This window comes from Eutrema salsugineum, unplaced genomic scaffold, assembly GCF_000478725.1.
Source record: "Eutrema salsugineum unplaced genomic scaffold, Eutsalg1_0 scaffold_4, whole genome shotgun sequence".
Classification (NCBI taxonomy): domain Eukaryota; kingdom Viridiplantae; phylum Streptophyta; class Magnoliopsida; order Brassicales; family Brassicaceae; genus Eutrema; species Eutrema salsugineum.
In genome coordinates this window covers 5,172,129-5,195,585 of record NW_006256686.1, presented here as the reverse complement: position 1 = coordinate 5,195,585, position 23,457 = coordinate 5,172,129, and the positions used below count along the sequence as shown (strand labels likewise).

General features: G+C 35.2%; 3 protein-coding genes across 3 annotated transcripts; 2 read left to right on the top strand and 1 right to left on the bottom strand.

Annotated features, from left to right (window-relative positions):
* The first annotated feature begins 8,980 nt into the window (after nt 1–8,980).
* On the top strand, nt 8,981–11,406 carry LOC18014109 (RPM1-interacting protein 4). Its single transcript, XM_024153893.1, has 4 exons — nt 8,981–9,279; nt 9,713–10,120; nt 10,795–10,980; nt 11,068–11,406. Exons 1-4 carry the CDS (start codon nt 9,274–9,276, stop codon nt 11,095–11,097), a joined length of 630 nt encoding a protein of 209 aa, XP_024009661.1. The 5' UTR covers nt 8,981–9,273; the 3' UTR covers nt 11,098–11,406.
* A 717-nt stretch (nt 11,407–12,123) lies between these two features.
* Nucleotides 12,124–14,398, top strand: LOC18014022 (cell division control protein 45 homolog). The gene has a single exon (XM_006418603.2). The coding sequence runs from the start codon at nt 12,445–12,447 to the stop codon at nt 14,233–14,235; it is 1,791 nt and encodes a 596-aa protein (XP_006418666.1). The 5' UTR covers nt 12,124–12,444; the 3' UTR covers nt 14,236–14,398.
* Nucleotides 14,399–17,658: 3,260 nt separating this feature from the next.
* On the bottom strand, nt 17,659–20,032 carry LOC18014021 (oleoyl-acyl carrier protein thioesterase 1, chloroplastic). Its single transcript, XM_006418602.2, has 7 exons — nt 19,606–20,032; nt 19,066–19,199; nt 18,842–18,955; nt 18,539–18,634; nt 18,362–18,449; nt 18,211–18,279; nt 17,659–18,123 (listed from the first exon to the last, which is right to left on the bottom strand). The coding sequence occupies exons 1-7, from the start codon at nt 19,927–19,929 to the stop codon at nt 17,872–17,874; spliced, it is 1,077 nt and encodes a 358-aa protein (XP_006418665.1). The 5' UTR covers nt 19,930–20,032; the 3' UTR covers nt 17,659–17,871.
* Between the last annotated feature and the right edge of the window lie 3,425 nt (nt 20,033–23,457).

Below are 23,457 nucleotides of genomic sequence, written 5' to 3'. Positions count from 1 at the left end.
TGAAAACAAATGAACATATGACACGTGTGGCAAGAAACGCGTAAAAACGTCCCCAATTAGAAGACGTCTTTGCCAAATAAGAAACAAAGCATCATTAAAAAATTAATAAGTTTCTGTTAAATACCTTCTAAATACCGCGTTAAAGATGCTCTAAAACAAATACGCTTTATGAATTTTTACTAGAATTTTTAAACTACAAAAAAAAAAAAAATTGTGAAGAGACCAGAGTGAACGATAGGCATCAAAACCAAATTTCCCAATCATCCGAGTTATCATCAAATAAAAAGACAAGAACTTTAGAAATTAGTTTCCTACACGATAGAGAAGACGGATCTAAAACCTACAGATAGAGAAGAATAAAATGATGGACATCTCCAGGTAATTAAACTCAAAATCGGAATCAGAGTTGTTTTTTTTTTTTGAACGAAGGTTTCGGAATCAGAGTTGTTTGTGTTTCTTGCATGCATGGTGGACTGAGATCACGTGTAGTTATTAACAAAAAAAAAACTTGTATGTGGACATGTGGGTATTATATATGTACAAACACACTTGTGTTAGTGAAAGTAAATTTTAAACTTCAAAAGTATTTTCTTGTTGATGTTTTCAGATATTCTTATGTGTATTGTATAACATAGTATATGTATGTAAATCTTATACAACTATTTTTAGAAAGTTGTATATCAATGTGGATATGGACATATTTAAATCTTAAAGTTAAGGGAAATACCCAGATATCCTAGTTTTGGACCGAATCGAATTTGCATTCCGGATATTTTGTATAGTCCTAATATTATAATATATTTTTTTCTAATGTTTGATCTGCTATCCTGATCCGAACTAATATTTAGTTTTAAAATCAATTATTAATACCAAGTTTTTTTTTGTGTTTTGATTTGTGTACCATTTCTAAATTCATATTCCAATTCATTGTTTTTGTGGGAAACAAGCTCTAGCTAGTGAGGTTGAGAAATCCATTGAGTGCATTTGAATTCTTGTTGTTTTTCTTCCTAATTATGGTAACTAGATTTATAATCCGCACGTAAATTTTATCTTTAAACACAGTTAATTCATTATATTTGTCTTTTTATTGTTCTTGATTTTATTAGATTCATTTTCTATCATTATATTATCATAGTTTGTTATTTTCATTTTTGGTCCTTTTTTTCATTTTCAACATTTTTGTTCTCATATTTTCTGAAATTTCTTTTCATCAGTTATGTGTTCTTCTTTTTCTCCTTTATTTTTTTTATCATCTTCTTCGATTTCTATTTCTTTTTTTTTTGGTCAACACCCTAAGTATCTAGAACGGTTCAACTTCTTTTTATTTTTTTGTTTCTTTCAGTTTTTCTTCATCTTTTTTTTTTTGATTTTTTTCATCTCTTATTTTTATTTATCTCATGTATGTATCCTTATTCTTTTATTTGTCTTCATCTACGTATTTTCTTTTATATTTTGATTTTTTTCTTCTTTCTGTATTGTTCTTATTCTTTTTCATCATCTATGATTTTCATCATCATTTTTTTTAACTATGCTTTTTTATTTTTTTTCAATTTTTACTTTTCTTCTTCGTAATAAAAAATAATAATAATAAATAATATGTGAATTAATTAAGTCATTAATTTTAGTATTAGTGTTTCTCTTTTATTATTAGATAAAAATAATATTAAATACTACTACTTTAAAATATTTGTATTAATTAAGTCATTAATTTAAGTTTTTTCTCATGCTGATGTAGACATCTTAGACGGAGAGAAAACTCTCCTATTATATAATAGATTTAATAAAATAGAACTAATTAGAGCGTATCCACGTTCAGAATCAAGTTGAAAGGAAAATGGCCAAAGAGAGAAATTTGCTGAGAAGTGTAATCATGTTGAAAGTACCATACTTCAGCATGGTCGGTGTGAATTAACAAATTTAAAGTCTTTTCGTGGAGAATCTAAGGTTTTAGGAAATTGATGAGAAATGTATGTTCACGCAAGAACCGAATTATATCCATTTCTGATTCATTCCCTATCTATTTCTGACTCATGCATGTGACCCATTTTGAAATATACTTTGACTAGATAACAAATGATCCATCTTCATCAACAATATATCGTGTACTCTAATTTTTCTTTATTTCTCAATAAATCTCTTCTTAATGAAATTATAATAACTTTCTTCCTGATGTTATGATTTTTTTTGTCACCCAAAACGTGAAGCTGTATTATCCAATTTAACCTATCTTTTATTTTTCGTTTGTTCTTTCTTAATTAGTATTTATCTGTGAACAAATCTTTTTATTACTGGCTTTCATTTTTCACAAATTGAACATCTTATGTTTCTTCTTAAATATTCCCATTAACCATTTAAAATCACTTATGTGCACTAGATACCACATGTGTATGTACGAGCGCATTAAGTATCGTTACAGCAACCACACATATATTTATGTGAAGAGCGCCAAAAACTTTCCAGTTTTTAACATTTTTCTAATAGATATAAGGGAAATATAATTTAAAAATCCTATTTTCTAGTGAACAAGTACTGTAGTTTTTATTAGTTAAATAATAGGTAGTTGAAGAAAATAAACTGAGAAGATGCCAACGAGACATGTAAATTTTTTTCTTTCTTGGACGAAAGAGGTACGTAGATTCTCAAAATGCTCTTTTCGTGTAAAGAGTCAGCATTGACTTTGCTAACATAAAAGTCATCTAGATTGTAGTCATCATATGTTAAACCTCTTGTTAATAAAACTTATTTGCAATTAGCATTCACATGTAAAAGTAACTAATTTATAGTTAACCTTAAGTAGTAGTAGATTAGTGATTCCTATTTGAGAAGAAATTGTTATAGATTTAGACTAAAGGTCGATTTCTGCGTGAAATTATATAACTAATACAATTTGAACAATCGACATGATGTCATATTTTGATAAATCTATTAAAAACTGATAAATAGACTATTCGACGGCTACATTCATCTTAAAGGATTAGTAGAGTATTAAAAACCTGGATCATCCTTAATTCATGTAATACTGAGTAGCATTAAAAAAAAGAACTTGAACCAGAACATGAAATCAAAGAACAGCTAGTAGCCGAGAAAACTTTATTTGTAAACTAAGGAGTTAAAGTTAATAAATTCAAAGAAAGTAGTGGCGTGATACCTATTCATCTATGGAACGAAGAAGATCGCTTGAGCCAAACTGGAGAAGATGAATTACAAACCACACTGGTTTTGATTAATGCTTAAGTAGATCAACAATTGAGTAAGTGGTCATTATACTCTTTTTCCTTACCTTTGGTTTTGTCCCAATGAGTTTTCCAAAAGAAGGTTTTTAAGGAGACAATGATGTCTACTTTTCTCAAAGCCCAATTGTTGATACAAGAATTCAAGCCCAAGATAAATTTCAACCAAGAAGTGGAAGGAACATGGTGTGGAGTAGTCTAAAAGTTATTCAAATTTTGCATTCATTTCTTTGTAATTTTTGAGTTTTACTAGGTTTTACTCATCTTATCTCTTTAAATAAGCTTGTAATCTCTTATGAAAACTTTATCCTGGATTGGATCATCAAACTTTTTATCATATAAAACTCTCTCTTTCTCTTATCAAAACTGGACAAAATTCTCTTGTCTCTTGAGAGTGATTCGCTGCTTGTGTAGCTTCTTTATCATCTCTCTCCTCAACAGATCTTTGTTTTCTTTTGAGAATGAATAGTTGCTTCTGCAACATCTTTTCATTTCTATTTTTTTCTCTTGTGATTGAAATAATTCTAAACAACAACCTGATCTAATCATCTCTTCAAACAGAAGTCTATTTCGCAAATTTCTGTCTCTGATCAATCTCTTACAAGCTTCTGAATGCCAATCCTTGGGAGGATCACATCAAGTGGTATCAGAGCACACTTAGAAGCTTCTCTACTAGTTTCTATCCTTTCTCATCTATTCATCTTCTTAATTTCGTGTCTGCATCTGTTCATCTTCTATTTTCGTTTTTGTTCTCTGCAGAAAAAGAAAGCCCATAAAAATTGCGTTAGATCTGTTTAGTTTGCATCATTTTTGCATAGATCTAAGTGTTCCTCACCTGTGGTGTCTCAAAAATCATTTTTTTTTTCATCTTGTCTCTTCAACTTCTATCATCAGATCTCATCATCGGCCATATCTGTGTTTGTTTAAAAATAAACCTATCATATTCTAGGGCTTTGATTTCTTGTGGCACACAAAGAGTCACTTTTGCATTTTTGATCTATTGTGAGAACTAGTTACTAGTTTTGTTTTCTGTTTTTTTTTTCATGTCACAATGAGTGAAGAACGAAGAGACAACAACAAAAAACTCTTCATGGAAGCCATGGCAGCTCGGTTGGAGCAATTGATGAAAACACAAGCTGAAGAATTACAACAGCGAATTGATCAACTACAAGGAGAGCCTAATCCGATGGGATTTCAACAAAAAAAAAATGCCAATGGAGTTCGTGTTCAGCAGAGACAGCCTAGTAATGATGTTGGTGATGATACTTCTTCACAAGGCAGTCCAAGACGTGGAAGAGGAGTAAGGGAACGTGTTGATGATGACATGAGAGGCATGACGCTGAAAGTTCCTCCTTTTCATGGCAAGAACGATCCAGACGCTTATCTGGAATGGGAGAAGAAAATCGAGATGATCTATGATTGTCAAGAGTATTCAGACCTCAAGATGGTAAAGCTAGCTGCTACAGAGTTTTATGGCTATGCTATAAACTGGTGGGATCAGATCACAACTAGCCGCAAACGCAATAGAGAGCCACCTGTTGATACTTGGGATGAGTTGAAAGCATTCATGAGGAAACGCTTTGTCCCTAGTCATTATCACAAGGAGCTCCACCAGAAACCAAGACGCTTGACTCAAGGAAACAGCAGTGCAGAAGATTATTTTCAAGAAATGGAATCTCTGATGATCAAAGCTGGTATTGAAGAAGACTAAGAAGCAACCATTGCTAGGTTCTTAAGTGGGATTAATCGAGAAGTTCAAGACAGAGTGAAGATGCAAAGCTATGCTGATCTAGAGGAGATACATTACAAAGCCATTCTGGTCGAACAACAGCTCAAGCGAAGAGGATCTCGATCAACTTTTGGAGCTGGTTCATCTACTGCTAGACCAAGCTTTTCCAAAGAAGAAAAACCAAGTGTCAAGCCTGCAGTATCTGCTAAATCATTCCCTGCTAAACTAGACTTCAAGGTCAAAACCGAAGCATCCACTACTAGAGCTCGTGAAATAGTGTGCTTCAAATGTCAGGGAAAAGGACATATTGCTAGTGAATGCCCTAACAAGAGAGTTCTGATTCTCTTAGACAATGGTGAGTATGAATCAGCAGATGAAAAAGAGATCTAGGATTCAGTGGAAGAGCATGAGGAGTATGCTTCTACATGAGATCTTTTGATGATGAACAAGATTCTAAATGTACAAACTAAGGCAGAGGAGGAAGCACAAAGACAGAACCTGTTTCACACAAGATGTCATGTGCAAGGCAAGGTGTGCAATCTTATCCTCGATGGAGGAAGCTGCACGAATGTAGCAAGTGAATACATGGTTAATAAGTTTGGCTTGACCGTGAAGAAGCATCCTAAACCATACAATCTACATTGGCTCAATGACAAAGATGAAATGCGAGTGAACAGCCAAGTAACGGTTTCTCTAACCGTTGGAAAGTATGAAGACGAAATTATGTGTGATGTTTTACCTATGGAGGCAAGTCACATCCTGTTAGGAAAGCCATGGCAGTATGATAGACAAGTGATTCATGATGACTCCACCAACAAGTATTCTTTTGAGTTCAAGGGCAGGAAGCACACTCTTGTTCTAATGACACCTTTTGAGATTTATCAAGATGAAAAGAAGAAAGGAAAACAAGCTGAGAACAACACCTACAAGCAATCAAACTTCCTTGCCAAATCTGGTAATATCCAAAGAACTCTATTATCTCAGTCATCTAGTCATAAGTCTGCTTATAAAGAAACTCTTTTGAGTTTATCTAATGTTGCACCAGAGTTGCCGAGTGGAAGATTTTTTGTTTTTCAGGACTATAAGCATGAATTTCTTAGGCCAACTGAACCTTTGGATGATGATAGTTGGAACATAATTCAATTTGGATAAATAGATTGCATCTTTCCTATGAAGAACCCATCGGAAGGCTGAAAAAGGAGCTCGAAACAGACAGGGAAAAGGTATGGGGGCTGGAAGACGTGTGGAACTCGAATACTCTGACTTAAAGGATGCTAGGAAGCATGTAACACCTCAAACTTCAACACATATAACTTCTGAGACATACTTGCAAGGTAAGCATAATCCAAATTCAAGTTCTAATGGTTCTAACTTAGTTTTGTTCTTGGTAGATGGTCCTGATTTGAGGATAAATCCTTTTAAACTGGGGGAAGATGATGTGATACTGAACAGCATCAAGAAAGGAGAGCTTGAACCAGAGCATGGAATCAAGGAACAACTAGTAGCCGATGCAGATTTGTCTGTAAACAAATGAGCTAAGACTAATAAGTTCAAATAAGGCATTAGCGTGATACCTACTCATCTATGGAACGAAGAAGATAACTTGAGCCATGCTGGAGAAGATGAATTACAAACTACACTGGTTTTGATTCAGGCTCAAGTAGATAAACAATTGGGTAAGTGGTCCAGTTGTACTCTTTTTCCTTACTTTTGGTTTTGTCCCAATGGATTTTCCAAAAGAAAGTTTTTAAGGAGACAATGGTGTCTACTTTTCTCAAAACCCAATTGTTGATACAAGAATTCAAGCCCAAGTCAAATTTCGACCAAGAAGTGGAAAGAACATGGTGTGGAGTAGTCTAAGAGTTATTCAAATCTTGCATTCATTTCTTTGTAATTTTGAGTTTTACTAGGTTTTACTCATCTTATCTCTTTAAATAAGCTTGTAATCTCTTATGAGAACTTATCCTGGATTGGATCATCAAAATTTTTATCATATAAAACTCTCTCTTTCTCGTATCAAAACTGGACAAAATTCTCTTGTCTCTTGAGAGTGATTCGCTGCTTGTGCAGCTTCTTTATCATCTCTCTCCTCAACAGATGTTTGTTTTATCTTGAGAGTGAATCGCTGCTTCTGCAACATCTTTTCATTTGTCTTTTTTCTCTTGTGATCGAAAAAACTCTGAACAACAACCTGATCTAATCATCTCTTCAAACATAAGTCTATTCCGAAAACTTTTGTCTCTGATCAATCTCTTACAAGCTTCAGAGTGTTGATCCTTGAGAGGATCACATCACTAATTATATAATGTTTAAAACTTATTTATAGTTAAATTGAATAAATATTACCATAATCACTGTTACTGTCAATTGTGATAAAAAAACTATGGAATTTTAAAAAGAAACTATTGGTCTAAGTGGGAACTGAAATACAATGATATCAATTAAAAAATGTGGAATTTGCTTAAGATTGTAGAATCAAACACAACATTTAAATGAAGTTGTCTATTATATATATTAGCTTATAGTATATTTTAGCAATTAATCTGTTAGATTATTGTCTATTCTCTTCATTTTATTAAATGATGTTTAAGATTTTTTGTACATATTTAGTTTTTTTTCTATATACATAATTTCTTATCCATTTTAACATAACAACTAATAATCAAAACAATATTTAAAATAAATAATAATTAATTTTGCATTCAAAATTTAAAACATCACTTATTTAAAATAAATCATAAACAAAATTCATTAAAAAGATATTCATAGAAGCAGTTGAATTTGTAAACTTAACCATGAGCCCACGAGAATTAAAATTTACTATTTTAATGATCAGCAGTAAAGATCATTTTACCCTCCTAATATTAGTCATATCAATTTTGTCATAAATTTTATTCTCTGGACTCTAATAAACTACTCTATGAGATAATAATATCTCAATTCAATCTCCGCCACAAGTTTTAATTAGTTTATTTGCCATAATGGATGTAATGATTGCACAAGGATTCAACAAATGACTTCTCAGAGTATCTAGGTAGAGTTATGTGATGAATCATGCAATAGACTTTGTATTCTCACATACAAGATGGGATGCATCAAAGATAACAATATAGTTAATTGTATCCCTAACAATTTTATTACTCAGTCAAATAAACTATTAACATGTTAACATAAAAGTATTATAAGTGAGTCTAATAGTTACTTCCCTAACAATTTTCTTAATCAGTCAACTAAATCTGAACCGTGGTAATAAACTGCCGCGATTGCTGCAGTAACTTAAGCTCCGCAGCCACCTCGTCTCTCAACCAACAGCGATTGTCACATGGAGGAGAGATTTATCGGTTTCTGCCCTTTTTGTCACTGTAGACGACTAGACATCATCTCTCCACGTCGTCTTCTTCTTCATCGTGGAATCTTCTGACCATTCTCAATGCAGCTCTCAAGGCTCTCTTCAAGCTTTTAAAAAAATTAAGTTTGATTTGAAAACTTTTTTTTGTGTTAATAAATTAGATTAAAGATTAATTGACTATTTCTTTTAAATTTCTCTGAAAAATAATAAGAGAAAACAAAAAGAAGAGAGAGATGGAGAAAGATAAGATAGAGATAAAGAGAAAAATAAGAAGCAAAGGAGAGAAAGGAGGGAAGTAGTAACAAAAATTTGAAAATATCAACAGAAACAATTTTTTTTCTTCATTAGTTTTGCAAATATGACATTAATTTGCGTTAAAAGATGCAAATACTTTTATTTTTCATACACTTTTATTCATCAGAAAATTTCAAATATTCCGGTTAAAAACTGCATTTACTCTACTGCTCAACTTAACCGTTAAATCGTTAAATTATCTGTAATTAAAAGCCACTTATTGATATCTGATTCTGCTGTTATCATTTAATTTCCAGACCCACAGCTTATCTCCAGACAAAGAAATGTCCAATCCTAAAAACGAAAATTATTAATTTTACAACAATAAGAGGAAACATTGTAACATGGACACCCGATTTAAGCCGCCTTTAACGGTGACGGCGTTTGAGTGTTCTTCACACACACACACACAAAAGTATTTTTCACAGATTTGGTTTTAAATTTCTCTCTTAATTTAATTACATTTTGGAGTGAGCAAAGCCCAAAGAGAGGGGAGAAGAAGAAAATTAGAGAAGAGAGAAGGGTCAAGGAATACAAGCATCACTAGTCAACGTTTGATAAACCTCTCCTCCTCTCTCTCTTCATCGTTTCTTCTCCTTCACATCTCTCTATCTTTCTCTTCTTCTTTCTCTCTCAAGGTATCTCTTTTGCAATCTCTCTAGAATTCTCCCATGGCAGTAAGTTTCTCCAGCTCTTCTCTTCTCTTTCTGTTTCGATTTCGTCAATCTCTGAAACACTTTTTCAAAAGGTTCTTTCTTTTTGATTTTCTTCGGAAAACATTTCATGAGATTGCGATATATTATTCAGTTGTATGATTCTGATTGTTAGATAAGAAAAGGGTTATGCTCAGTTTCTTGAATCAGCTTCCCTACTTATATGGGAAATTTGCCATTTTTATGGAGAAAGTTTCCATTTTGGGATTAGCAGTTGACGAAGACTTTCGCGATTCTTAGTGACAACGAAATTGCAAAAGACATAATCACGTGTTGTTCTTGTTCTTGTTGTTGCTATCTTGGTCTGTGATGAATGTTCGCTCTGGTCATTATAACGATTTTACCCTTTTCTTGTTGGAACTGATCTTGAATTTGTGTGTATCACTTGCAAAAACAGCGTTCGAATGTTCCCAAATTTGGAAACTGGGAAGGTGAGGAGAATGTTCCTTACACAGCTTACTTTGACAAAGCTCGTAAAGTTCGAGCTCCAGGAGGCAAGATAACAAACCCGAACGACCCTGAATATAGCTCGGATTCGCAGTCTCAAGCTCCTCCTCCTCCTTCAAGAACCAAGCCTGAGCAGGCTGACCCAGTTAGAAGGTCACGTGAGCAGATGAGAAGCCGAGACGAGAGCGAGTTGAAGCAGTTTGGTGATGGTGGTGGTGGTTCATCGAATGAGGCTGCTAACAAAAGACAAGGAAGGTCTTCTCAAAACAATAGCTACGACAAGTCTCCGTTGCATAAGAATTCATATGATGGCACTGGAAGATCCAGGCCTAAACCCAACCTAAGAGCTGATGAAAGCGTAAGATCTCACACTTTTTAGCCGCAAAAATGAAAAATGTCGAATTTGGTCTTCTTTGAAGCTCTCTGTTTGTTTGCATCACTTGGTTTCAGAGGTTGTCAGATTCTTGGTTGAAGCTGTCTGTTTCTTGCTTATCTGTGTGTTCCATAGCTCTCAAATGCATAATATTTGAAAGCTATTTAAAATATCACTTTTACCCGCAAAAATGTCAAATTTGGTCTTCTTTGAAGCTCTCTGTTTGTTTGCATCACTTGGTTTCAGAGAATGTCAGATTCTTGGTTGAAGCTGTCTGTTTCTTGCTTATGTCTGTGTGTTCCATAGCTGTCAAATGCAGAATATTTAGAGAGCTATATTTTTTATTTTTTTTTACAAATTTGAGAGCTATTTAAGATCTCACTTTTTTGTACAAATTTGAAGCTCTCTGTCTGTTTGCATCACTTGTTTAACAGAGTGTTAGCTTTTTGGTTAAAGCTTTCTGTTTCTTGCTTATGTCTGTGTTTCATAGCTCTCAAATACAGAATATTGACACTTTTACCCGCAAAAATGTCGAATTTGATCTTCTTGCGTCACTTGTTTCAGAGAATGTCAGATTCTTGATTGAAGCTGGCTGTTTCTTGCTTGTGTTCAATAGCTCTCTATCTAACTATATCTGAGTTTTCATACTGTTTCTATAGCCTGAGAAAGTCACTGTGGTGCCTAAATTCGGTGATTGGGACGAGAATAACCCGGCTTCAGCTGATGGTTACACACACATCTTCAACAAAGTACGTGAAGAGAGAAGTTCTGGAGCAAATGTGAGTGGGTCTTCAAGAACACCGACTCACCCTATCTCCCGTAGTAACCCTTCCAACACTTCCAAAGTAAGACATACTTCAAGCTCATTTGCTTCTCAGTGAAAACAATCTTTACACATTTCAACATTGGTTTTGTCTTTCTGCAATTGACAGTGTTGCTGCTTTGGCTTTGGAGGGAAATGAATGTGGAATGTTTGACGGAAGATTGTATATACTTATCGAGAAATCAGTGTGTAAGTTTACCGGTTTTAATGGCAGACATTCGAGCTTCTTTAGATGAATAAGGCATCAGTCCCAGTTGCATAAGCTTATTATAGTATAAATTGTATGTATCTTTTGTAATTTTTCTTTTAAATACTTTTGGTGTTTATCATTCCAGTTTTGGACCTGCTTGCAGATTCATTACATTCCTGGTACGGGATAACCAATTTGGTTAACCGATTTTATTGGAAAAACAAAGATATTTGGGTACCTCCAAGTTTGTTTTTCACTCTGCACCAATCTCAGACCGCTGACCAATGTTTTGAAAACCGGTCGGACCAGTTCAACCAGCCCAACCAGCTGAGTCTGGGTTGGATCAAAACCTGGATTTGAGTTAAACCGTTAACGGCGTTAAGTGGTAAAAAAACCGGTAAATTAAACCGTTGACTTGGTTTGATACCAAAATTCAGTTCACAAAATTCAAGCCTTTGATTTTGAGTCAATATTTCAATTCATAATTCGAAGTCATAAAATGCGAGCCGGTCTGGCAATTCTGATATTCGGTTCGGATATTTTTGGGTGTCAAATATATCGGTATTAAGGGTTCGGGTCAAGTATTTTCAGATACTGAACCAGACCAAACGTTACCAGATTCTAAACCGACGTCCACCAAAAACAGCTGGTTGATTCTTGATATTGAGTTGACCTTTGACTAGTCAGACTAAAAACATAAAAGTTAATGTACGTCGATTCTTTTATACAAGTTGAATAAACGCACGGTACAGATTACTCGTTCTCCGTGGATGGCGTTGCATAGGATCCTTCCCTCTCTTTTCTCATTTCACCGCCAACGTCAAAAATTTGGCGCTTGAACAAAATATTTCGAAATTTCAACCCGCAAATACACAAACACCAAAATTGAAAAGTTTCAATTTTTTGTTCATTACCAGAAGAAAGATACCTTCAGATCTTCATCTTCCTCACTCTCTCTCTCTCTCTTCTCTTCTCTCTTCTCCTCTCTCTTCTCTCTCTAATTCCCTCTTTGTTTCATTTGCTTGATGTGATTCTATTCAAGAGAGGCCGAAAGAGAAACGGAATCTGATTTCGGAGCTCACAAATTCACTGGAGAAACTCGAAATCTCAGGTACTTTGGCTGTGATTTTATCTCCGAATCTCAGATTTCTGGTCTCTCTCAATCCAATTGTGGCGTCAATCTGGTGAAGTCATAGTTAATTTCGTGAATCTTCCACCATTTCTGGATAATATTAGGGTTCTTATTAGCAGGGTTTTTAGGGATTTTGTTCTGGGTAAACTCCAATTTCTAAGGATATGGTGAGAATCGAGAAAGTAGAATCGTTCTATGCTAGACTTCGTGAATCAGCTACTTCGCCGTCTTCTCAGAATCCACTTATGATATTCCCTTCATCGTCTGATGTCGATTCAATCTGTGCGCTCAAGGTCATAACTCACATCCTCGAATCAGATTCGATTCAATACTCGTGTTTCCCTGTATCGTCTTTCTCGGATATCCAAAAATCCACGAACGGGTCGCTGTGTTCTTCGTCGGAGAGTCCTGTGACTATACTGTTGATCAACTGGGGTTGTCACCGTGATTTGAAGGTTGTGCTTAAGCTAGGTCCTGCGGCTCGTGTCTTTGTGGTGGATAGTCACCGACCTATTCATTTGCATAACCTGAGTGAACAGAATGAGCAGGTTATTGTTCTTCACACCGATGATGATGAGAGGCAAGCAGATCTGGCTTACGATTTTGATGTGTTGAAATTAGCGAACGAGAGCTTTCAGCTACATGTAGAAAGAGAAGAATCTGATGTCGAAAGTGATGAAGAAGAAGAAGATGAGGAGGAAGAGGAGGATGAGGAGGAAGAAGAGAGTGATGGTGATAGGCCAAGTAAGAGGAGAAAAATGGGAGATGGTGTGAAGGTTTTTAAGAAGCTAAAGAGGGATTATTACAGGATGGGGACTTTCCATGGGAAGCCATCTGGATGCTTGCTGTTTGAGCTATCACACATGTTGAGGAAGAACACGAACGAGTTGCTTTGGCTGGCTTGTGTTTCTTTAACCGATCAGTTTGTTCACGAGAGGTTGACTGATGAGAGATACCAAGCTGCGGTGATGGAGCTTGAGCAACACATCAACAGCTCGGGGAACATAGACAAGCTCACTTCTGTTACTCTGAAAGACGGTACCAAGGTTAGAGCACCAGACTGCTCAAGGATCTCTTACGAAGAAGAGCCTAGGCTTATGCTTCTGAGGGAGTGGACGTTGTTTGACTCTATGCTTTGTTCCTCGTACATCGCAATTAAATTGAAGACATGGAGTGACAACGGGATCAAGAAACTCAAGCTTCTTCTAGCACGTATGGGATTTGCGCTTATCGAGTGCCAGCAGAAGTTTCCTTACATGAGCCACGAGGTGAAAAGAAAAATGAAGCAAGAGTTTGATCGGTTTTTGCCAGAGTACGGTCTAAACGATTTCTACTACAGGAGTTTCTTGCGGCTTCATGGATACAGCTCAAGAGTCTCTGCTGCAGATGTTGTGTACGGTATCACAGCACTTCTTGAATCGTTTCTCGGGTCTGGAGGCTCCTCTGCTTCGAAACAGTTTGGTGAAGCTTATGATGCTCTGTCTTTGAACAACTTGGATAAGCTTCGATCCGGGATGCAACAAGCAATCAAGGTTCAACGAGCGATTCTTAGACAAGGAAGTGCAGCGATCACCAAAACCGGATGCATACGAAGTGGAAGGAAATTCAGATGGGTGAAGATTGAGGATTCCATTGATGCTAAGTATTTGGGGTATCCTCAGGCGTTGACGAAGTTCTGCTACTTTCTAATGGACGCTTTGAGAGAGAAAGGAGCTAGGATGAAACCGATGTTATGCGCTTGCGTGTCTCAAGAACCAGGGAAGATACTTGTGGTCGGAGTTTGTGGGAAGCCGAGGCTCGGTGCGGTAAGAGGCAATGCCTTTGGTAATGCTTTCAGAAAAGCAGCTCAAGAAAGTAGAGCTGATTACTTTCACGAGCTATTTGAGTCTTCATGGATCGTCTTAGATGCTTCTGCGGTTAACTCTTTCATGATTAGATTAACTGAGAAGCTCTGACATAGAACTCGGTAAATCTTTTTTTCTTATTCGATTCAGTGTGTTTATTTTCTAGTTCTCAAATTTTATCTCACATTGTTTGCATCTTTACGAGCAGAATCTGTTATCAACCTTGTAACTTGTTTTACTTAATCAAATAACCATAGTGTTATGTTAAAATGATTTGTCCTGGTGTTTCCAGCAGCTCTCATGTCAAAGAAACTCCATTTATATAGGAAACATCTGACAGAACAATATTTCTGTTTTGAGTTTACGATAAGATACACACAGAGACACAAAGACAAGACCCAAAGACGAAATGGGTTTGGCTTAAGTTCAACAAAGACTACTTTAATAATCCAGTTCCCTATCCCTATAGTCTAAAGTCTAAACCCAAATTTATATTAACGAATGTGACCTGATTAGACTCGTGAAGCAAAATCTTCATGGAGACAGATAGAAAACCTGAGAACAAAAAGGCTTAGAGACTTGTCTGTTCAACCTGAAGCTTCGTCTACAATAACACCTGATCTTATCTAGAATGTTCTTTCACCTTCTATAAAATAATCTCTCTCGATGTAACCTAAAATTTATCTTGAAATGAAATGCAAAGTTGAGAGGTTTTATTCTGTTTTTCAATCTCTACATCTTTGATTCGCTCAAACCTTCAGAGTCTAGACAAATGAACCAATTATATCCAAGTCTCTAATTTCACCATGGAATTGTTGGTTTGATCAAATTCTTAGGTTTTTATGATGAAAAAAAAAGAGTAAATGATGATCACTTGTTTTCTAACCTTTGTTGTAGACTATGTTCTCAAAGTTTTTTAACGGTAAGAAATGAGTATTGGGAAAAATAAATGATTTTCTATGTAATTGACTATGAATAAAATGACGCTTAATTAATGCTCTCTTAAACATGTTAATTGTTTCTGTAATTGCAGTTTTTGCAGAAAAAAATACACGCAAGTTCTTCTCCAAATAGTTCTCAATGCCTCATGAATTGTTTCACTGTAATGAATCTATCAAATATGACAAAAACTATCTTCCAATGTTAAAGATCAAAGCATGTATCAATATTTTCTTTGTTCTCTGAATTTGTAGTTAATATTCATGACGAAAAAATGTTTGTTTTGATTTTCCAGTTTATGTAAGAAGCTATTAAATATGAGAGTTTTGGAAATTTTAACTTGCATTACAAAATATAGAACTGTAAATCACATGATTGAAATTGATCTTGAAATAAAAATATATCTAAAATGTTAGCTCAATTTTTGCACAAATTGATACTAGAAACGTATAAGACTACGATCCACACAAGTCGATGACTTTTAGTTGACAAGGTGTTTTTTTGCCATTAGAGATTCATATTTCATATCTTATTTAGATTGTCAAAATTATTAAGACAAAATTACTTTTAAGAAATAAATGATAGCACCAGCCAAATAGCCTGTAATTGCGTGGTAGAATCTGAGATTCCCAAATACTCTATAATTGCATAGCAGAATGGTGAAAAAAATAGTGGATAGTAGATTTTTTAAGTCGGATACTTAGGGTTTCTTTCTCATTTTGAGAACCTGAACTCCTTAATTGCTTTGAGTGATATCTTCTTTCTGGTTTTCTTGCTCGTTTGGAATTGTTTAATTCTTTTTCTTTTTGAGTGATTTAGAGAATTAGTGTTTGGGTTAATTGGGTTAAGATCAACAATCTATTCCTTGAATTGGCGAGCTGAACTTGAGCTAAATCACAACAAATGATATCAGAGCCTCAGTTTGGAAAATCAATGACGAACACACGAATCGATGGCCAAGGAGATTTCTTGATGTGGAAGAAAATGATGCTTTTGCATGACAAAATTAGATTCATAAGCGACTAAAATATGGAAAAGAAAGGCGAAGTCAAAAATCCTTATAAGTAAAGGGTAAAGAAAGAAGAATATGATAGACCTGAAAGATCAGAAAAGGTGATGAACATGATCATTCTTAACATCAGAGATCATGTTATGAGGAAACTAAAAAAAATGCACAATAGGTCTACGATGGCAAATTTATACAATTACTTCCCAATCGGATTCATATGCAACAAAAAATTCTACATTTTCAAAATGGTAAATCAAAATCACTAGATAAAATATTGATGATTTCGTGAAGCTGGTATTTGGTCTAAGCAGTGTGAAAGTCTCTGTTTCAATGGGAGTACAAGCAAATCTTATTGCTTAATCTCTCTACCATCTCGTTATAACTATCTCAAAGAGACTCTCAAATACGATTATATACATACTTATTATAGAGGATGTGACAAGCTCTGGAAATTCTAAATAGACAGAGTTATGAAATGCCAATCAAAGTGGTTCTTAGAGAAGTGATGAGGCCTATATTGCTTAAGAAAGATCAGAGAAAAGAAAAACAACTAAATACAATAGAAATAAGATATTAAGGTCAGGACTAAGAGTAACTTGTTGGTTATTGCAAGAAAGAAGGCCAGCTAAAAAGTACTCTTATGCTCGAAAAAGGGAGCTTGAGAATGTGGAATGTGCTAAAAGCAGCTGTGGTAATAGATTTGTTGCAAGATGTTGATAATTTGTGAATCTCATATCAGTCGCATCATAAGAAGTGGGTTATTGACTCAGGAAGTTCATATCACATGACATCCCAAAGAGACAGGTTTTATACATTTAATGAGCTCACTTCTGGACTCGGGTATGACAACTCGGTTGGAGTTGAAGGAATTAGGAATCGGTTCCATAAATAGCAAGATCTATGAAGGGTCTGTCAAAATTCTAATTAACATCAGGTATAGTCCTGAACTAAAGCGGAACATGTTGGTGGACATGGAAAGGCTAAGTTCTACAAGAATAGTAACTAGCTCTTCAAGGAACATTATATTTAATTGTTAGACGGTGAGACAGTAAAAGACAAAGCTCAAAACAATATTAATGTTAAATATGAATCTCCACAAAACTTGGTACATATGAGATTTAGAAGAAATCAATCAACGAGATGGTGAGATTTTGTGTGCTCCACTGCTTCGAAACAGTTCGGCGAAGCTTATGATACTCTGTCTTTGAACAACTTGGATAAACTCGATCCAGGATGCAACAAGCAATCAAGGTTCAACGAGCGATTCTTAGACAAGGAAGTGCAGCGATCACAAAAACCGAATGCATCAGAAGTGGAAGGAAATTCAGATTGGTGAAGATTGAAAATTCCATTGATGCAAAGTATTTGGGATATCCTCAGGCATTGACTAACTAATGGATGCTTTGAGAGAGAAAGGAGCTAGGTTGTAACCGATGCTATGTTGCTTGCGTGTCTCAAGAACCCGTGAAGATACTTGTAACTTGTTTTACTTATCAAATAACAATAGAGTAATAAAAACATCTGATGAACAATCTTTCTGTTTTGAGTTTACGATAAGATACACGCAGAAACACAAGACAAGACCCTAAGAAGAAATGGGTTTGGCTTAAATCCTCAAAATTTGTACAGAACAAGAACAAAAACATCATTTTAAGTTCAACAAAGACAACTTCAATAATCCAGTTTTCCCTCTGGTCCAACCCAAACTTATATCAAACAAAATGAGACCTGACTAGACTCGTGAAGCAAAATCTTCATGGAGACTGATAGAGAAACTTGAGAACAAAATGGCTATTTTCTTATCTGGAGGGCTTCTTTCTCCACAGGGTTGTACCACGGTTGATCTCCTGACCATCTCCAGACAACCTTAGAAGATGTAAGAACTGGCTATCGTTGTTGTGGCCCTGTGTGCCTGACGTGGCAGAGCCGTTGGTCCCACCAATTTCTGAGGTGGTGAGTGAATCCACCACATCGTCTTGTTGACATTCTCTTCTGTAATCCAGAGTTATGACCTGAAGTTCGTGCGTGTCTACAATTTCTTGAGGTATGCTCTGCATTTTTATCAAGAAACAAGATCATGTGGTTTACTACAAGTTCCCATTGAAAACAAAAAAAATGGAACTTTTCTGGTGACTCACCTCAAGAACCCATCCAATATAGGTGACATTATTGACATGCTGGTTCATGTCGAGATCACCTCGTCTCGGCTGCAAAAATCATGATTACAAAGAGTCTTAAGGAATGTTAAAGCCTTAAAATGGAGAAAAGAGTACTGTAATTCTATTTTACCTTAAGCCCAATCATTGAATACTGAGCTGGATCTTCAAGTTTTGGGATTTTCTTCAAGCTTCTGTTATTCTCCTCTGGAAATGCTAATCTACAAGATATACATAAGAACAACCTAGTTAACATTCATGGTGATAACGATTTTAATCAAGCCACCATGGAAACAAGCAGTCGTTTTACCTTGGTTCTTGAGGACAGAAGACCAAGTACTCGTCCCGAACATCATCAGAGACTTTCTGAAGCCGTCTTGTGTCTTGGTTCATCATCACCCACTTGCTGAGACCATATCACATGTCAAACAACAAATCAGGACAGTCCCATTAAACCCAAGTTACTGAAAACTTAAGGTCTACGTCTAGTATGTAAGTCCATGGCACAAAGAAGAGAACATAAGGTACCAAACCAATGAAGAAAGCTAACACTGTACACATCCACAAACACAAGAACTGTACATGAAAGGTAGAAAATGATGAAAAGAAAAACCTTGTAGCACGGCCTGTGACTTCACCAGTAGCAATGTCCTTAAGAATCCAATCTCGCCTTGTACCGATCCTTCCTTCGCTTTGACACCATGTCTCTATCTCAACCACATCACCCCTGTAGTAACCACCAAAGAGAAAAGAAGCAAACAGATTCAAAAACTCTGCTTATTTCTTGTCACAACACACACATATAGATGGATACAAGAAGCAAGCAAGAACCAATACCAAGCTGGGTATTTGTAGATCTCAATGTGCATTCTTGCAGTGACCCAAATGAGATGCAGTTTCCTCATGGTTGGTGTTGTTGCAAACCCATCAGTCGAGAATCCAACGCTCTGTGCATGGTTACATCCCACCTCCTAAAAATTTACAAAATCTCCATCAAACCAACAACAAAAGTTATTGTCTTCAAAAATTGACCAAAATCGAGATTCATAATCATACATATATCAAATATTTAGTTTCATCAGTTCAAGAATTGATGGTTTTTTTAGAAACACGACATGTGCGTGAGGAAACAAAACCAATCATTTAAAAACAAAATCAGAAACACATACAAACTTTCTCGTCTTTAAAAATTGACCAAATTCAAGATTCATACAAACACCAAATCTCAAAGTTTCATCATTTCACGAATCAATATATAACGAAGTTGATATTCTTTAGAAAACGACATGTGCGTGATTTTCGAGGAACCAAAACCAATCATCGAAAATCAAAATCAGAAAACACACACAAAAATCGTGGGAATTTTTATAATCTGACCTGCAAGAGATTAGCAATCGTTTCGACAGTAGCGGTTTTGTTACTCCCAACTTCGTAGGATCTGACGATGAACTTCTCCTTATACGATAAACCATCTTCCGTCAAGCTACCTAATCGGAGCCGATCCGCGAGTGTCCCCAAACCCTGCACACTCCCTTGATTAACAGATGCAATTGCTCGTAGAGGATCCAAACCCGGTTTTCTCAGCTGAGAACAAGAAACGGAGGAGACGATTCTCCGATGTAACGGATCCGATTGATGAGAATGCGAGAGGAAGAAGAAGCCTTGAAGCTTGTCAGTCACATTACACGAAAGCTTCAACATTTTTTCGAAATTTTTTTAAATCGAAGAAGAAAATGGAACAGAGAAGAAAGGAAAATGTAGAGACGAGAAGGTTCGGTTTTTTTTTTTTTTTTTAATTTTAAGACTTTGAATCTGTAGTAAGTAGTGTCCGATGAGTCCGAGGTGGAAGAAGAAAGACAAAACCAATAACAAAGAGTTTTAGATTTGCCACTTGGTTGTGTCTGAAACTACGATTTTGCCATCGAAATTGCCAATTGTTGGCCAATTGTCAAAGATGAGAAGAAAAATTTAAGCCTGGCTCTCTGTTTGTAAGCAACAAGCAGGCACGTGTCTTTCACCCTGTGTTTTCGGTTTAATCACGTGACGTGGTTTTGAATTTTTTTTTTTTTTGTCAGATTTGATTTTGCATTGTTGAAGACTTTTTCTTCTTCACATGTGTTGTTGAGATATTTTTTGCTTTCATGCTCTCTGTTACGCAACACTAAATAGTTTATTCATAACAATTCGAGAATTATTATCTACCTTTCTAACCAACTGTACACCAACTATGTCGGACGGTTCAACCTATATCACACGATTTAAATAAAAAAATTACAATATGTATATTAATTGTGATTGAATTTCAAATTTCGTGTAGAAACTAGAAACCTACAAAATGTTGGCATTACAAATAGTGACATTTGCTATCTAACCCATTTGACCATATAATAATATATACATATCTAACCTAATACACTTATACATTATTTGCCGAAAGTAACATTGAATTAACATAAACATATTCAAAGCTAACCTATTTATCTATACTGTTATTCGTGAAGTCAAAAGTTTTATATGTTGTTCTCAAAGCGATTTTATATGTATTTTTATACAGATATGTCATATTTATTTTTTTTGTCATATGTCAGTTTTGTTTATTATCTTATGTGTATTTTAAAGTGATGTGATAAATTTTGTTGTTATTAGATCATTAAAACCTATTTTATTCTAATATCTATAGGCCTACTTCATTGTAAAACATGCGTTTTCGTATTATTAGTTTAGTCGTCTTTCCATGAAAACGTAGTTTGGGTTTTTCCTGGACATTCGGATTAACGGTTTGGGTTTGTTTCAAATTTAGGGGTTTTGGTTGTCTAAATTTTGAAATGTCAGAATCCAAATTAGACCCGATAAATATTCGGTTAAGTTCGGATCGGATTTTCTTGGGTTCGGATCAGATTTAAACTTTAATTGAAAACCGCTACAAAACCGAAACTAATTTTGGGGTTTATAGGGTTTGATTTAATCCCGAGAACCCAACTTATCCGGAAAAAAATCCGACCAACTAACGTAATACTAAAAAACAAGTGAACTGATAACTTTAAACTGATTGATTGGTAAATTTAAACTACAAAGTGCAAAGATGAACAAAAAACAAAGGCAAACCAATAACTTTTTCAACTATTCAAATAGACAAATAACAAGCAACATGATCCACAACCAAAAAACAAAGAAGACACGAAGACAAAGAATACAAAGAACAAGCAACGACACAACCAAAAAACATAATATAACTATTCCCTCATTGCTTGCATGACTGTCTTCAATCCTATAAAGAAGGTGAACACTTGTTCAATTATTCAAGTAATATGATCCACAAAGCGTGAAAACATGTGAAGATGAAAACGTGATCCACAAACACTATTGGAATAAGTCATTGACTCATTGTGAATGACAAACACTATTGGAATAACCAAAAAAAAGTCTGAAGAAAGAGATTATTACCTTATAACCGAAAAAGAGTTTCATAATTTTCAGACTTTTCAATCTTCAAAGTTGCCTTGAGATTCAGAATCTGAAAAGTGAAAGCAATTCAAAGTACTTAAAAGTAAAACATAAAACGTAAAAGTAGTTCAAAAGAGGCTTCTAAGAACTTCTTTACATCTCTGAAGTTTATCTTGTAATTTGATCTCTTCAAGCATTTCTTCTAGTGACAATCTCTTGATCATTTATGCGAATTTCACACTTCAACCATTGTTCAGTGCACATCAATACCTCGATCATATAGTGAGTCAAGGAACTCTTATAAGGATCTAAGATTCGGTCACTTATGCTCAACGCTGACTCAGAGGCAAAGAAGGTACCTGCATAGTAAACATATCTCTAGCAATCTCAGATAACGCTGGAAACTTATAACTATTTAGCTTCCACCAACCCAAGACATCATACTCTGAATTTCATATTTTTTCCTCAAGTATATATCCAACTCTGAACTTGGATCTTCACCTCCTTGTTCTTCTACCAACTTCTTGTACACAAAATCCATTCTCTCATAGCCACTATCAAAATCTAAATCCATATTTTTGAACATAGTTTTGGGCACCTGATCTTGTTATTCTTGAGTATCTAGCCCCACTCTGAGATGTCCCTGTGGATTTAGAGGATGTCTCAGTTCTGTTGACATTGCAGCTATACTCATCAAACAGCTTCTCCAAAACCTTTGTGACAGAATCTTGAAGCTCTTTAAACTCAGGAGTATCTTTTCCGTGAATCATCTCAAAGCAAAGATTGGTAAACCTCATCTTGTGACTTGGGTCTTATATACTAGCTATAATCACAACTTATTGATATTCTTTAACCCATCCATATACTTATCAAATTTTTCTCTCATAGTTCTCGCCATTTTCCTTATTGTTTCATCAGGATCATTGCACATCTTTATCAGATTTTGTTTTGTAGTTACAATTTCATTGTAACACTTATAGAAGTTGACTGTAGAAGACGCCAAAACTACTAATGTGGAGTTAAAAAGATAACAAGAACTTTCACTAACCTTGCAGCTGAATCCCAGTCCTCTTTCGTGGCTGGTCTGCCTCTTTTTTTTTCCATCCACAGTTTCTCGAAAGTATTTGTTATACAACATATCTTCTACTCTCATTCTATCAAAACGTGTCCTGAACTTAAGGGCTCTTGGTAGCATGAGGTAGATTGAATTACATCTCGTTTTGAAGTCCAAAGTTAAACTGCCCATTGTCATCCTTCATGATTCCACTTTTAAGTGGAATGCTTTGATCCTGTTTGTAGAAGCTCTCATAAATGTAACACCATTATGAATGGCAGATACACTTTTTTCAGTCCCACGCAATCCATCTTTTACCACTAAGTTAATAATATGAGAAGCACAACGCACATGCATCAATTCACCTCCTAAAACTAATGCATCAGTACCGAGTAAGTTGAAATCCTATGCAAATCTCTTCATTCCAGAACTGTTGGCGGAGGCATTATCAACCATGATTGTGAACACCTTCTTGATTCCCCAATCAGCCGAACACTCGAGAAGAACATCACAAATAGTCTTCCCCTTATGATCGTCTTGAAGCCTAAGATAATCTTTTTAAAACCCACTTTTCATCAATGTAGTGTGCTGATAACACCGTATTTGTACCCAATTTCACCATTGATTTCAAATGCTTTTTCAAAGGTTTTAATCAGTTTTAGGAACTTTTATTATGATTTCTCTATATTTGTAGTGTCAAGGCTCTTTTCAGGAAACTTAGGGACAAAAAT

Coding starts and splice junctions, on each gene's coding strand:
- LOC18014021 (XM_006418602.2), bottom strand. CDS start 19,929: ATGTTGAAGCTTTCGTGTAATGTGACTGACAAGCTTCAAGGCTTCTTC. Junction 19,200..19,605: donor CGATTGCTAATCTCTTGCAG/GTCAGATTATAA, acceptor GTAAATTTTTAG/GAGGTGGGATGTAACCATGC. Junction 18,450..18,538: donor TTCTGTCCTCAAGAACCAAG/GTAAAACGACTG, acceptor TATATCTTGTAG/ATTAGCATTTCCAGAGGAGA.
- LOC18014109 (XM_024153893.1), top strand. Junction 10,121..10,794: donor ACCTAAGAGCTGATGAAAGC/GTAAGATCTCAC, acceptor CTGTTTCTATAG/CCTGAGAAAGTCACTGTGGT. Junction 10,981..11,067: donor ACCCTTCCAACACTTCCAAA/GTAAGACATACT, acceptor TGCAATTGACAG/TGTTGCTGCTTTGGCTTTGG.
- LOC18014022 (XM_006418603.2), top strand. CDS start 12,445: ATGGTGAGAATCGAGAAAGTAGAATCGTTCTATGCTAGACTTCGTGAA.